At 40.0% G+C, this 14,627-nt stretch overlaps 1 protein-coding gene across 1 annotated transcript; it reads left to right on the top strand.

Moving 5' to 3' along the window:
• Positions 1-3,574, top strand: LOC141787976 (hatching enzyme 1.2-like). Its single transcript, XM_074666746.1, has 8 exons — positions 1-54; positions 240-267; positions 403-453; positions 561-692; positions 1,326-1,446; positions 1,642-1,820; positions 3,260-3,341; positions 3,442-3,574. The coding sequence occupies exons 1-8, from the start codon at positions 1-3 to the stop codon at positions 3,572-3,574; spliced, it is 780 nt and encodes a 259-aa protein (XP_074522847.1).
• Positions 3,575-14,627: the final 11,053 nt, after the last annotated feature.

Genomic DNA, 14,627 nt, shown 5'->3' with positions numbered 1-14,627 from the left:
ATGACTCCTGTCGTCTTTTTCTTCCTCTTTGTCTCATTGAGTGCTGTCCCCACGGTAAGTCTGACATTTTTAACATTACCAGCTGTTTTTTTTTATTAGATATCATTAAAATGAAAACTCTGAATAGAATTTCAAATGCTGCCTTTAAATAAGCTTAGACACTGTGCATTTTAATAACAAGTAGTTTTGAAAGAAAATGTGTCATAAATGTGATGTGTGTATTTAATTATGCATTTCAGAGGGCAGTCGATGACGAGCTCCTGAAAGGTGAGCTGTGAAAAGAAACTTCTCCTGACTCTTAAATTTAAATTAAAACACCTGATTCTGTCCTATCACATTTATTCTGTAGGTTGTGCATGGGTTTTCTGTTTCTGACTTCCTGTTTTCTCCGTTTTCTTTCAGAGGTTTCTTCAGATGTCTCTCAGACCATCGCAAGAGTGAACTCCGGCATAAGTAAGACACAAGTCTCATTAAACCAAAGTGTCTAATACAGAAACAACTGGACATGATGAAATATTAAAAAAATCAAAATGTGAACCTTTTTTTTTCTTCTTTTGCAGGGACGAGACTGATCCACGGTGACATTTTGCCAGTCAGGGAGAGGAACGCAGACTCATGCACTGCTGTTGGCTGCAAGTGGCCCAAAAGTGGAAACTTTGTCTATGTACCTGTTGCTATTTCATCCTCATACAGTAAGTCTGAGCAACCTTCGACCCTGTTTGACTTCAGAAGTAGTAAAACTTTCATCTTTGTATTGATTCACATTTTTTTGTCACCAGAGTCTATCTGTAACATCTCACTTAACTACATTTGGACTGTGTAAGGCTGCTTGTATGAAGCTAAAGCTCTGCTCATTCTGCAGAAACTCAACAACTCTTATAGATGTCTTCAAATGAATGTTTTTATCATGATGTGAAAATGTGAGCGTTTAAAAAACACATCAGAGGACACAAGACCAGATTAAAGTGATTATATTGAGCAGAAAAGACAAAACAATAGAGCATAAAAATAGTTCAGACCACAGGAACAGAAACATAGTTTGAAGGTCAAAATAGTCTGAATATGAAAAACAAGCCTGATAAAATCCAAATCCTGATCCTGCCATAAAAACATCCTGATGTATTTCCTCATATTGAGAACATTTTCCTTGAGATGTGCTGCTGCTAACTCACCATATTCCATCTCATTTTTTAAATATTATGAAACTAATGTGAATTGAGAGGAGAGGTTTTGATCTGGCAGAGAATGATCTGAAAAGCTGAAACAGTGAGCTGCTTTTCTGATCAAGGTAAAAACTTTAAATCTTTCTCATTTTGTCTCTGCAGCCTCAGAGGAACGCAACATCATCATCAGGAGCCTGTTAACCTTCCATGAAACCACCTGCATCCGCTTCGTCTGGAGACGCCGCACCCATCGCAACTACATCTACTTCTACTCTGGAAATGGGTACAGATACACACACACACATACACACACTCGCACACTTTGTGTATAAACTGAATTAAAAACTCAGACATGGTGATGTTATTTAAAGATCTTTTAGGCTTTTTAGACTTTGGAGTTTGAGACGCAGATGAAACCTCCTCAGAACTTTTATTAACCCATGATCTCACTCTGTGTGTGTCTCTTTGTGCCTTTCAGGTGTTTCTCCTATCTGGGCCGTCAGAGCAGAGGCCAGCCCATCTCCCTCAGCAAGAGAGGATGTGTGTACTTGGACACTGTGCAGCACGAGGTTCTCCACGCTCTGGGCTTCCACCACGAACAAGTCCGCTCTGACAGAGACAATTTCGTCTCCATCCTCACCCAGAACATCCAGCCAGGTACCTTCAAAATGAAAGAAAACTTAGTGTCACAGTCTTACTTTAGAGTTGAGTGGATCATCGATATCTTACATGTCTTTGGAACAAATGGCCACTGAATTGAGGAGTGTTCTGTGGGGGAATCAAAAACGTACTAACTCACATCTTTCTCTCCAAGATCAGGAGATCCAGATCACTTAGATTTTTAAGAAGCTAGATTTTCCCAACCATATGCAGATATGGACTGTTGAAGATCACCAAATCTGAAAAAACAAACAAACAGTGTTTCAAATGGGGCTACATACTGCATATTTTGCCCACCAGGGGTTGCCAAAATTCATGCTGAGTAAAAATCCACTGAAAGTAAAGTTGAGTAAAAGTTAATACTTAAGTTCATTTAAATCTGCAATTCAAGAGAAAAATAGTAAAAGATATTAATACAATGTCATAATTATTGTATAAATGTGAGATTATTTGATCGCCTTGACTGATATCCCACTTAAACCCATCCTTCTGAATGGGTCAAAATAATCTGAATTTGATGCCACAGTGTCCCTCTGCTCTTTGAAGGAGATGAATAACAGAAACATGATCATACCTTTCAAGATGTGATCCCAAAGCTTTAATCAGACTGGATTACTTTTAAAAACCTAAAGTCTGTGCAGAAATGATTATCAATCCATCTAGAAGCTGTTAAACAAAAACAAATGTTTGTCTAAGTAAAAGTGTCGGATTGACTAAATGCTAATACTTCTTTTAACCACACTGCTGGAGGCTGTAACTCGTACCAATGATGCAATGTGTAGAGACTGCGTGAAGAAAAAACTATGAAAATGTTGTGATTGCGCAAAAAAATTTTTTTTAAAGAATTTTATGTCTGGAAAGACTTACAGAAAAGTGCTTTGTGAACACCTTTAAAGTAAATCAGTTCAGATCAAATATTATGGCTCCTATAGAGGTTTCAGTTATGTAAAATAATCTCAGCATTTCACCCTCAGACTTCACTGTTTCTTACAGAAAAACATGGAGGAACCACAGGTGGATGATTTCAATGTGCTATTGACGATATCTTATTTTTTCTTTTGGTATGAAAGTAGATAAAGAACGTTTAAAACAACATGAGTCCCATGAATTAGGATGCATGAAACGATACATCCACTAGAGGGCGTCTTAGACATATACAATGTATGTTCATAATTTTTAAACAACTTACACATCTTTCCCTCAAAAGTTCCACCAAATTTTTCTTCTTCAGCTTGTTTTGAGGATCTGACATTTGATCAATGTTTGCAAGTCTAAAAACAAAACAAAACCATACAATTTTTTTTGCAGAAATGAGAGTGGGATACAACTTAACTCTGATCACAGGCAGAAAGAAAAGCTCTTAGAGTCTTTAAAGATAGAGAAAACAAACGAAATTTAAAAACTCAAACACTGAGTTGTGTTTTGTCCTCTTGCAGGAACAGAATCAAACTTCAGGAAGGAGAACACCAACAACCTGAACACCCCATACGACTTCAACTCTGTCATGCATTACAGCAAGTGAGTCTTTTGCAAACATATGTATCTTTGTAGAGTTTGAAGAAATCAAGTTTTAACTGTGAGTCTGTAACAATACACGTGTGTGTCTTTCCTCTTCAAGATTCGCCTTCTCCAGAAACGGTCAGCCAACCATTGTCGCGAAGGCCGACACTAACCTCGTGTTCGGACAGGCGCCACGAATGAGCCAGAACGATATCGACCGTGTCAACAGGCTTTACCAATGCTGTGAGTGAACAGTTAATAATCTGAAATATTCCCTACAGTGCAGATGTTCTCACTCATATCCTCTCGAATGTGTCTTAAAACATCAGGAGGCTCAAAGAGAGTAGAAACAAACATCAGCTTCTCATCACGTTGTTGTTTTTTTCCCACAGCTGTTTAACGACTGATGATGAAAATGAAGAATGAACGCTCCACACAACCAATACCTCTTTTAAATATATATGAATAAATTAAAGTCAGACCTGTGCAGAAACTCTGTCTTTAAGTGTCAGGGCCCCCTGCTGGAGGCTGATGGTATTACGCCTCTCTCTGATCTTATTTAACTCAATCTCTCACTTCTTTAACTTAAACTTTGAGGTTTTTTTGTGAGTTGGTGAAAGTATTGGCAGCACTGTGCAACATCAAATGAAATAAATTGGGAACAGACAAATCTGATATATTTTCCTGAAGCAGGAAAGCTTTTAAAGTAACTGACAAAAAACAGCTTTAATAGATAAAAAAGAAATAATTTGATTTTAGATGCTGTATAAATAACCTTAATCAGCTCACTAACAGAGCCCACTCAGTCACATCAGCTCCTCATGTCTCATGTTGTAAAATTCATGTTTCTGTCTTTTCTTCAATCTGCTTTAACTTAATATCTCTGTTTTCATTTCTGTAATCAAAAGCTGTCATATTAATAATAAAAATAAAATATATATATTTCATGAATTAACAGTGGTGTGATGTGTTTTCCTCTCCAAAAGGAGGCAGTATAACCCTGTCACTTTTAGAGATGTACAGTTTGTGGTTTCACTCTATCTATCCTTGCCCCTTTGAGGTATGATGCTGTTATGTTCATCAAAGTTGATTAAAGGGATGATAGGAGATGAAAATAAAAATTAAGCCCAGGGAAAGAAAAAAGGAACAAAGAATAAACCTCACAACAGAGGAAAAGAAACATGTTAGCATGTAAATCAGCATCTTTCTACAGATTCAGCAGACCAGGCATGTCCAAAGCCAGGCTGCTTATAAAGCTAAAGCTCGGTACAATCCGCTGAAACTCAACAACTCTTAGAGCTTAAGTCTTTAAATGAATGTTTTATGGTGATATGGCCTCCCTGCTTGTACATTTAAACTTCTGCAGATTACCCAGAATGCAGCAGCATGTCTGGTCTTTAACCAGCCCGAAACAGCACATGCCACACTGCTGTTAATCTCTCTTCACTGGCTTCCAGTGGCAGCTCCAATCACATTCAAAGCTCTTCTTCTGGTTCACAAAACATTGACAAGAACAGCTCCTGCCAACTGGGGTCCCTCTTCCAGGTCTACACTCCTTCTCGTCCACTACGCTCTGCTTGTGAAAGACGCCTGGTGCTCCCAGCCCAGCGTGGCTCCAAATCACTAGCCAGACTCTTCTTCTCTGTTGTTCCCAAATGGTGGAATGAATTACCAAACTCTATATGATCCGCAGAGCCCCTTTTTACTTTAAGAGATATCTGAAGACTCATCTGTTCTGTGAATATTCAGCACTGATTTTTTTAATGTTGTTGAAGGTTGAACTATATTGTTGTAGTAATTAATTGTGGATAGTTATGGGTACATTATTCCACATGAGGGGAAAAAAAGCACTTCTTCTTGCACTTAATGGCAACACCTTCAGCCAAATAACTTGAAGCACATTGTTGCACTAACTAGGGTTTTCCCTTCCGTCTAAGTTCTAGCTTGTGCTGTACGTTGCTTAAGACAAAACTGTCTGATAAATGAAACTGTAGAATGTAAAAATGTGAGAGTTTAAAAAACTCATGAGAGGACACAAGACCACCTTTAAGTTATGAAATGGTGCAGAAAAGAAAAAAAGGGGTGCATGTAGGGTTAAAAATGTTGTTTGCATGTCAAAAAAGTCTGAATAAAAAAAGAAATCCTGATAGAATCCAAATCCTGATCCTGCTATATAAACATCCTGACATATTTCCCCATATCGCCCCCTAATGGAGAACATTTTTCTTGGTCAGAAGCAGAGTTTGCTGCAGAAAACTGGCCACTGATCATCAGGGATCATGAGGCACCTGAGGGACAGGTGAGCTCTGATTTCATCAGTCTGCGATGATGGGACGAAGATGTTCAACCTCTGAATGAGGCTGTGAGGAAGAATTAAACAGAATTATTCAAGTAGAGTGTGTCAGTCACACATTCAGTCTCACGTTTCTGAAAACATCTCCTGCTCACTCAGCTGGTCACACTGTGGCACCTGCAGGTTAAACAGGACCGTGACTAACAGCCTGGAGCACGCTTTCACAGCACTGAGTCAGCGCTGACTATTTAAGTTTGTTTCAATATGAGGAGGAGGAATTTGAAAAACAGATACAGAATTCAGTATTTCACATTTATATACAAAAGACACCATTCAGACCATTCAGTATTATCTTTCTCTCCGTGGGCTGATAAACTACACCAAACCAAGAGTGATACACACCACAGGTATTTTTTGGGGGGCCTGACAGGCTTAAGGAGGAAGTCCAAACATAAATGCAGTGCAGACAGAAGGTCATGAATAGGCAGCAGGTCAAATCACAGGAAGGTAAAAAGAAAATGAGGCTTAAGAGCAGATGGCTGAACATAAGTGCTCAGCATGGGGACAAAAAACTGCTGCTGAGGTTTTAGACTGGAGACTGATGAGATGAGATCAGTTGGTGGGTCAGCAGGATGCCTGGTGGACAGGTGGAGAATGACAGGTCTGGAAAGTTCCTCAGATTTGTGACATGATCTGGGTGAATAAGGCAGAAAACTCTGAACTGTTTTAGGAGGAATCATCCAATTGACATTTTGAAGGGCAGGGGCGGACAGAGAGAATAATACAGCATACATACATGTTCATCATATTTTTACCAGAAAAGAGGGCAGTGACGTGTTTTCTTGTGAATCGAGGGACAACTAAAGCTCACTTTTTGGATCTCAAAATTCATTTTAAAGCAGATTTGGCTCCCAAGAGGGCACTTAAGCATGTGTTTTTGCTCTCAAGAGGACACCTTTTCTACATTTTGGCTCCCAAATGCACAGTGTAGCACATTTTGGATCCCAAAAGAACACTATTTTGCATTTGGCTCCCAAGAAGACACTTTTACTTCATTTTGGCTCCCAAGAGGACACTTCTACTACATAATGGCCCAAAAGCACATTGTAGCACATTTTGGATCCCGAGAGCACACTGCAGCACATTTTAGCTCCCAAAGAACATTTCTACATTTTGACTCCAAAGAGAACAATTTTTCTACATGCTGGATCCCAAAGTGCACATTTACTTCATTTTTGCTCCCAAAAGCACACTATAGCACAATTTTTTACTCCCTAGAGGGCACTTTGGTGTACATTTTGCTTCAAAGAGGTCATTTTTTTCTACATTTTTGGCTCCCAGTAGGACACTTTTCTGGCATTTTGGCTCCCTAGAGGCTCTCATGTGTACATATTGGCTTCAAAGAGGGCACTTCCTCAGCCATCATAAAGTAAAAGAGGACACTTTTAGTTTATGATGGCTCCCAAAGAGACACATTAGCATGCATTTTGGCTCCCAAAAGCACATTGTAGCACATTTTAGGCTCCTAAGAGAACACTTTTCAACATTTTGGCTCCCAAAAGGGCACCTTCACTTCATTTTTGCCAGAAAAAGCACACAGTAGCACAATTTTTGCACCCTAGAGGGCACTTTGGTGTACATTTTGACTTTTAAGAAGACACTTGTACTTAATGATGGCCCCCAAAAAGACACTTTAGCATGCATTTTGCCTCTTAAAGCCCACTGTAGCACATTTTGGCGCTCAAAAGAGCACCTTTACTTCATTTCTGCTCCCAAAAGCACAATGTAGCAAAATTTGTGCTCTTTTGAGCGCCCTTTAGTGTACATTTTGGCTTCAAAGAGGACAATTTTTTTCTACATTTTAACTCCCAATAGGACACTTTTCTATGCCTTTTGGCTCCCTAGAAGGCACTCTGGCGTACAATTTGGCTTCATAAAGGGCCCTTTTTCAGCCATCATGAAGTAAAAGAGGACACTTTTACTTCATGATAGCTCCCAAAAAGACATGTTAGCATGCATTTTTGCTCCCAAAAGCACAGTGTAGCAATTTTGGCTCCCGAAAGAACACTTTTACTTTGTGATGGCTCCTTCAAGCACACAGTAACACATTTTGGCTCCCAAGAGAACACTTTACATCCTGGCTCCCAAAAGGGCACCTTTAATTCATTTTTGCCACAAAAAGCACTTTAGCACAAATTTGTGCCCCCTGAAGGACACTTTGGTGAACATTTTGACTCCCAAGAGGACACTTTTACTTTATGATGCAGACACTTTAGCATGCATGTTGGTTTTAAAAGCACACTGTAGCACATGAGGACACTAAAGTGTGTATTTTGGCACCCAAAAGAACACTGTACCACAATTTGGCTCCCAAGACAATTATTTTTCTACATTTTGACTCTCAAAATGACACTTTTCCTAGCATTTTGGCTTCCTAGAGGACACTTTGGAGTCAGTTTTGCTTCCACAATGGGCACTTTAGTGACTTTAGTAAACCCCCTTTCCCTCGTGCCCAGCACTGTGACCGGTCAGTTGTTTGGAAGAAATCTGAATGCTAGTTTGAGAAGTTGCCATTGCTGGTTAGCGAAAAAGTTGTGTTTTTAAACTTTTTGTCAAATCATATTATCGGCACATCAACTGTGAGCTGCTTTTTCTGACTCTGAATCTGGCGAGCGTACTGCTGGCTTTCACACTCACAGAAACATCTCACCAAGCCAAGACACAGCTGAGATTGGTGATATTTACTGGAGCTATGCACAACTTCTCCATTACATTTCAGCATTTCATTTGAGTAGGGGTATAAAGAGCCCTGTATCACATGGTTGAGCAGTGGTGTGCTCGTGGCCCAATTTGAATTTGGTCGTGTTTTTCTGGGATAAAGACTCTGTTTCCCATGAGCACCACCACCCACTGTCAAAAAGACATTGATCTTGCTGAAGCATGCATTTGTTTTGGAAGCAAATAATAAACTTTCTTTAAGACAAGTTTCCCCAGGATGCAAAGCGATGAAGTAATGTACTTATTTGTAGTTACATGTAGAAACATGACGGCAATCAAACTTTGTAAACTCAGTTCGTAGTTAGTGTCCAGAAAGTGAGCAGACTAACTGTTTAGTGTTCCTCACAGCTCGGTGCTCTGAGACATGTCCGTAATGTGTAACGTTAGTGAATCCTGGTTATGTCCTGCCAGTCATCTACCAATCAGAGCTAACGTAACCTCACTCTTCATTTTATAGATAGACTCTCAAGTTTGAACAGACCACTGCAGAATAACTGCTGACTGTGGGTTGGAGTCATCATTAGCACAAACAGTTAAACCTGTGTTTTAGCCTTTAGCTCGTGCTCTAACACTCTCCTGTTTAGCTTTCTTCTGCTCTGATGTCCCTTTTCTTTTTGACAGCAAGTACATTGTTATTTTTTGTCTTTTTCTCTTTTTGTAACAACCAATCACAGCTTTATGGAGACTGCGTCATACCTAACAATAGGGTTAACCACATCTCCTCTCCCAGATAAAAGTTTCTTTCCCATCCTTGCTCAGAGTTGCTCTTAGAAAGTTCCTGAATCGCTCTCAGGCTAAGAATCCTTGGTGGGAATTTTTCAGTAGAGTTAGGTATGAGTTGGATCAGTAAAGCCTGGTTCTTTTTGTGTTTCCACAGTCAACTGTGCCCTTCTTGGTAGGCAGCTTGTAAGCCATGGTGTCAATAACTACATCAGATATGTAAGCGGAAGACAAAGTACCCCGCTAATGAATCCAATAAAGAACAAAAACTGGACACTGTAAACATAAAGCAACCTAGGAGGACATCCAGCAAATCATCTTCTTTTTGATTTGTTTCACAAAGTTGACTGGAGATTTAAACATGGCAGGGTTGTGTGTTGTTCTTTATTACTGCTTTTGCACTGGAAGTGATGATTCTTTGCACAAACACTGCAAAAAAACTGAAATCTTATCAAGTGTTTCTGTCTCATTTTAAGGAAAAGTTGTCTTGATATACTCGATATGAGTCCAATTTAACTGGTCAGTCCAGAAAAATTTCTTATTTTAAGATGTTTAAAGACAAAAATGAGGTCTGAATTGCTGTAACAAGTGAAGAGACCTGCCAATGGAACAAGAGAAACTTGCTTGAAAATTTGCTTGAAACTAGAATAATGTCTTATTACAAGTAACTTTTCTCTTGTTTCATTGGCAGCTTTTTTTTTTTTACTAGTTACTATTGTTGCAATTCAGACCTCACATTTGTCTTTAACCTCTTAAGACCTGAGCTTTTGTCTTGTGTGCAAGACAAAAGCTTGCACACAAGACAAAAGCTCAGGTCAACTTACTATTTGTGATAAGTAGGACCTAATAAATATAATAACTAAATTTGGTCTTTGAATGGATGTTTAATTATTTGTGTTATGAGTTCTTTATTAATTGTTTGTTATTAGTGTTGTTTCCCTAATTATGTTGTATTTTTCACTAAAATGGGTGTAATGTTGTGATTTCACCAAAAGATGATGTGGGCAGTGTCCCTAACTGTGGCTAATAGGTCAGAGTGTTAAAAAATAAAGTGTAATGGGTCGGAGAGGCAGAAATGTAATGTCCACATATGTTGACGCAGGGTCTTAAGAGGTTAAATAACTTGATATAACACAGTTTCTGGACTCATCGGGTAAACGTGGCTCATATTAAGTCTTAAAAGACATTTTCTCCTGATAATAGGACAGAAATACTTGATAAGATTTCAGTTTTTCCACTGAATGGACTGCAGTGTTTCTAGCTCCACCTTCTGGGGACAGATTGGTATGTCTGGCACCCCAACAGAAGGGTAACAAAAGTTGGATGGCACGGGTCGGTAATTTGGGAATTAGTCAATGGGAAATGCCGCAATAGAACAGAACCACTGGATTGAAACAAGGCTGAAATATGATTTTTTTTTTTTTTACTGAGCACAGAAATGTTGCACTGAGAACACTTGCAAATATATTGTATGCATCTTCAGAAGCGTCTTGCCTGAATCTTGCAGGGTTGTGGCATGAATCATCTTCTTCTTTATGCTTTAGCAGAGATGTGTCTACATACAGCATCCAGATAGAGCAGGAGAACAAACATCTGAGGCAGTCAGTGTGACAGGGTGGTGGACACAGGGCTGTGGATGTAAGACAACAAAGAAATGCAGTTTTCTCATCATATGAATCATATGTTCAACACAAAAGCATCTCTTCTCTATCCCTCAGATGTCTTGGAGAGCTGGATGTCTTTCAGCTTCATCATCCAACTGGTGGCGAATGGTCCACATGAACACTCTCTAACCTCCCTCTCCATCTCTCTTTCTGTTGTTTATTCGACTGAAGTGACTCATCACTCGGCAGCGCTGGGACTCCTCTCCCCGCAGCGAGCTCTCATCGTTTTCCCGGGCAAAAACTAAAATTAGGAGGAATTTTCAGAGGCAGCATGAAGTGGCTCTCTGCAGAAAGCTTTATTTTGAAAGGCATCCCTCTCATCTCATGTGCTGCAGGCAGTCCCACTCTCACATATGGGTACAAATGTGTACAGACAAACACCAGTAATCCCTGCAGTGTCTGACTCTGTGTGTGTGAGAGTGTGTGTGTGTGTGAGAGAGAGAGTTTTTACAGCCTTTGGATTCTGGTTAATATAACATGACTTCCCGGCTCATGCAATCGATAGTTTCCTGTCTTTCCTCATAAGAATCAAAAATAAATCTGTCATTATTCAACCAGGAGTGTGTATCAAACATCTTGAAGCCAAATCAAACTGATGGAAAGTTTTCTGCCGCATAAAACTAGCCAAACTTGGTGTTTTATTCTTTACCTGTCTGTTCAGTTTTTGCTGAAGCAGCTGTGTTAATGAGTGTGAAAAGATTTCTCCTGTTTTTCTGCCATCAATAACTCAAAACAGTGTCATATCACAGCTAAGCAGTCACACCATCTTTGTACTTTCATAGTGATCCAGCTGTCGCCTAATTATATTATCTTAGTGTTTGAATTTAGTGTTAATTCAGTCAAAACAAATGTCTACGAGGAGGATTCTTTGTTTTTTATTAGAGGCATTAATTAAAATGATAAATTTGTAGATCACAGCTTTGAGTTATTTCAAATCATGTGTTTATCTAACCTTAGGTCTTAGAAAGTGACGGTATTACATTGAGGCCTTCACCCTGAAACACAAGAGACGCAGTGATGATTTGGCACATTTCTGCTGTATACAACACAACAGCTTTCACTATATGTCTCAAATCTATTTCAAATCAAAATGAAAGCTTAATGGGAAAAGACAAAGTGTGAACCCAAAGTGGATTATGTGATTTATAATGTTTATCAGTGATACGTTACATTGGCTTGCAAGCTACCACTGTTGAATTGTTCGGAAGATTAGGGAAGTTTTTCTTTAAATATAAATTAGAAATGTAAGCTGAAACATAAAACAACAGGACCAAGTTACAAAACATAACTTATCATCACTCATTGAATTAAAATCTGTGTCCTACATTTAAGCTTGTCTTCCTTTGACAGCCGGCCCATAATCCGCCAGTGCCAGTTTAGACTGTTCTGCTGTTTACTCTCTGTCTGCCTTCTCTGAACCACAAGTTTAGCTAATGGCTGACTGTGATTGGCTCAATTGCCATTCAATCAGTGTAACTTGACCAATGTGCTTTTGTGACGCACAGAAAATGTATTGTTACATTTTGTGGTATTTGTGTATGTTTGCGCTAGAATTTCATCATCTTTTGTTCAGAATCAGCTCCTATCACAGGTAACTGGCTCCACCTCCTTCTCATTCATCCACGCAGCGCCTCAGCGTTTTAACACAGACGCCAAGACGCTGGGCGTCTTCTGACTTCGGCGGGGAAGTGTAGAGTGGGTTGTTCCACTGTGGAAACTGGACGGTCATTGGATAAACACTGGGCTTTGTCCCGCCCATCGGACGCTCAGCGTCTCTGGGGGTCTATGAGGCAGTGGGCTGGCCTGGACGCTGGGCTTCTGCATGATGATTGGATGATCTGTCTGAGGCCGAATCCCTTTTTGATTGACAGTGAAATGAGCCAGTCAGCGATCTTGAAGTATAACCCTCCACTGGAGCATCTTCTGTAGAGAGGAGCTTCTCCTGTTTAAAGCAGCTCAAGTCTTACACCCGCAACTCAATGGGCCAAGGCCGTTTAAGCAGTCTAGCTCTGCTGGCCATTGAGAGAACACTGGTAAAATCCCTGGAGAAAAACACCTGGTTGGTATAACAGGGTCACAGATCATTTTCTTCAAAAGGAACAGAGGGTAGAATTTACGTTTAAATAAATAAACAAATTTATGATGTAGGCTGGAAAAAAAATAAGCAAAAAATGTGTGGTGCTTGCACATGAAGGTGACATGTGGTTGACTGACCAGCAGTCGCCACTGGTTTTGAGTGTTATGAGTCTTACCAGATGTCAGTTTTCAGTCTTCAGCTCTGATACTTCAGCATCTTCATAGCAGCATCCTAGTTGCATTTGTTTTGAGTATGAATAAGCTCGTTAAGATAGTCAGTTTAATATTGGCTGAATCAGAAGCAGAGAGAAATGTTGTTTTATTTTAAAAGTATGGAGCATTTTGACTTTTTAGTCTAAGTAGTTTTGTTTTTTATTGTGATGTTATTTTGTGGATTTTGCTTCGCTGAAGCACCTTTAGGATACAGTTAAAACTAAAACTGAAACTGAGAAACTGTTAAGAATTTTGTATATAAAAATAAAGTCAATGGAGCGAAGCTGTACGGAACAGAAGCACCGTTGCCTGCCTCATCTTATCTCCTGTTTACACAGAATCTTATCTGTTTATGGGACCCTAGACCTGTAACGCTTTCAAAGATGAATCCCTCTGCAAAAAGTGAAGGAGATAATTTTTTGTTTCTGTGAAAGTGTGGGTGTCTAAGCCTCGGATCCCCCATGGGTGAGACGCAGTCTGCCACTGCTGTTTTATATGGTCTGGGATCTGTTGAGTGCAGTCTGCTGAATTACAAGAGTTAATAGTCAATATACAGGACAACTGAGGTCCCGTACGTGACTAACCAATCTATCCCAGAATACAGGATGTCCCAGCTAATATGGGACAGTTGGCAACCCTTGCTCCATTTTGGTGTCAATTAGAGGCTGAAGTGCAACAATATTTTTGTGTTTCGGCCTGAAACCATTGTCCTGTAAACGGCCCCATAGAATGATCCCCCATCATTCAGCTGTGACGTTTTAAAACCAAAAACTCTGTTAAACATGAAACATGAAACCATCTGCAAGACAGTCCCAGAGACATTACTACAAAATAAATGTGGACATAACAAACGTGAAAGACAAAACTGACGTAAAAAGATAACTGAGACATGACATTTTCTGCTTCTGACTTAAGCTGTCTCCAGACTTTCTTTGAGTGGATTAAAGGTGTTTTTGCTACACCTGGAGATGAAGAGGCCCCCATCCCTAGGAGCCTAACCTGGCTGTGCAGGGTCAAGCGTGCATCATGAAGGGGGTCTCCTGTGAACTTGCTCAAACTCTAGATTCACCGCCAGCTCCAAACAGAGATGATTTTATTGGTATTCAGCAGCTCTGTGTTGTATCTCTGGAGTCCCTCTCTGAGGCAGATGGTCACGGCCTCGTGGGAGTTTTTCCTCCAGGTACAGGATTTCCACTGAGGGCTGTTTGCCTCAGCGCGTGGAGACAAACACAAACACAGAGGATGTTTTCATTAATGCAGGAAGGCTGTGGGATGTAAATCTGGTTTTTAAATGTCTCATCTGCTCCTGGGTCGGTCTCAGGATCTGGTTTAATTTGTCTCCAGGTTTCAGGGAGACGGGACGTGTCTGCGGCGGAGTGGGAGGCAAAATAAAAAGAAACACCTTTTTCAAAAACAGCGACCTTTCGGGTGACGCACGGGCGTGGAGCTATGATGAATGCTGGAGTGTGTATGTGTGGGTCTCAAGGATAGTCTGAAGGAAGATCTATTTCACACACACACACACACACACACACACACACACACACACACACACACACA

The sequence above is a fragment of the Halichoeres trimaculatus genome, unplaced genomic scaffold, assembly GCF_033239565.1.
Source record: "Halichoeres trimaculatus isolate MK-OKI-2021-1 unplaced genomic scaffold, fHalTri1.1 fHalTri1_scaffold_3, whole genome shotgun sequence".
Classification (NCBI taxonomy): domain Eukaryota; kingdom Metazoa; phylum Chordata; class Actinopteri; order Labriformes; family Labridae; genus Halichoeres; species Halichoeres trimaculatus.
The sequence above is the reverse complement of the archived record's forward strand: the minus strand, read 5'-3'. Positions and strand labels throughout refer to the sequence as shown.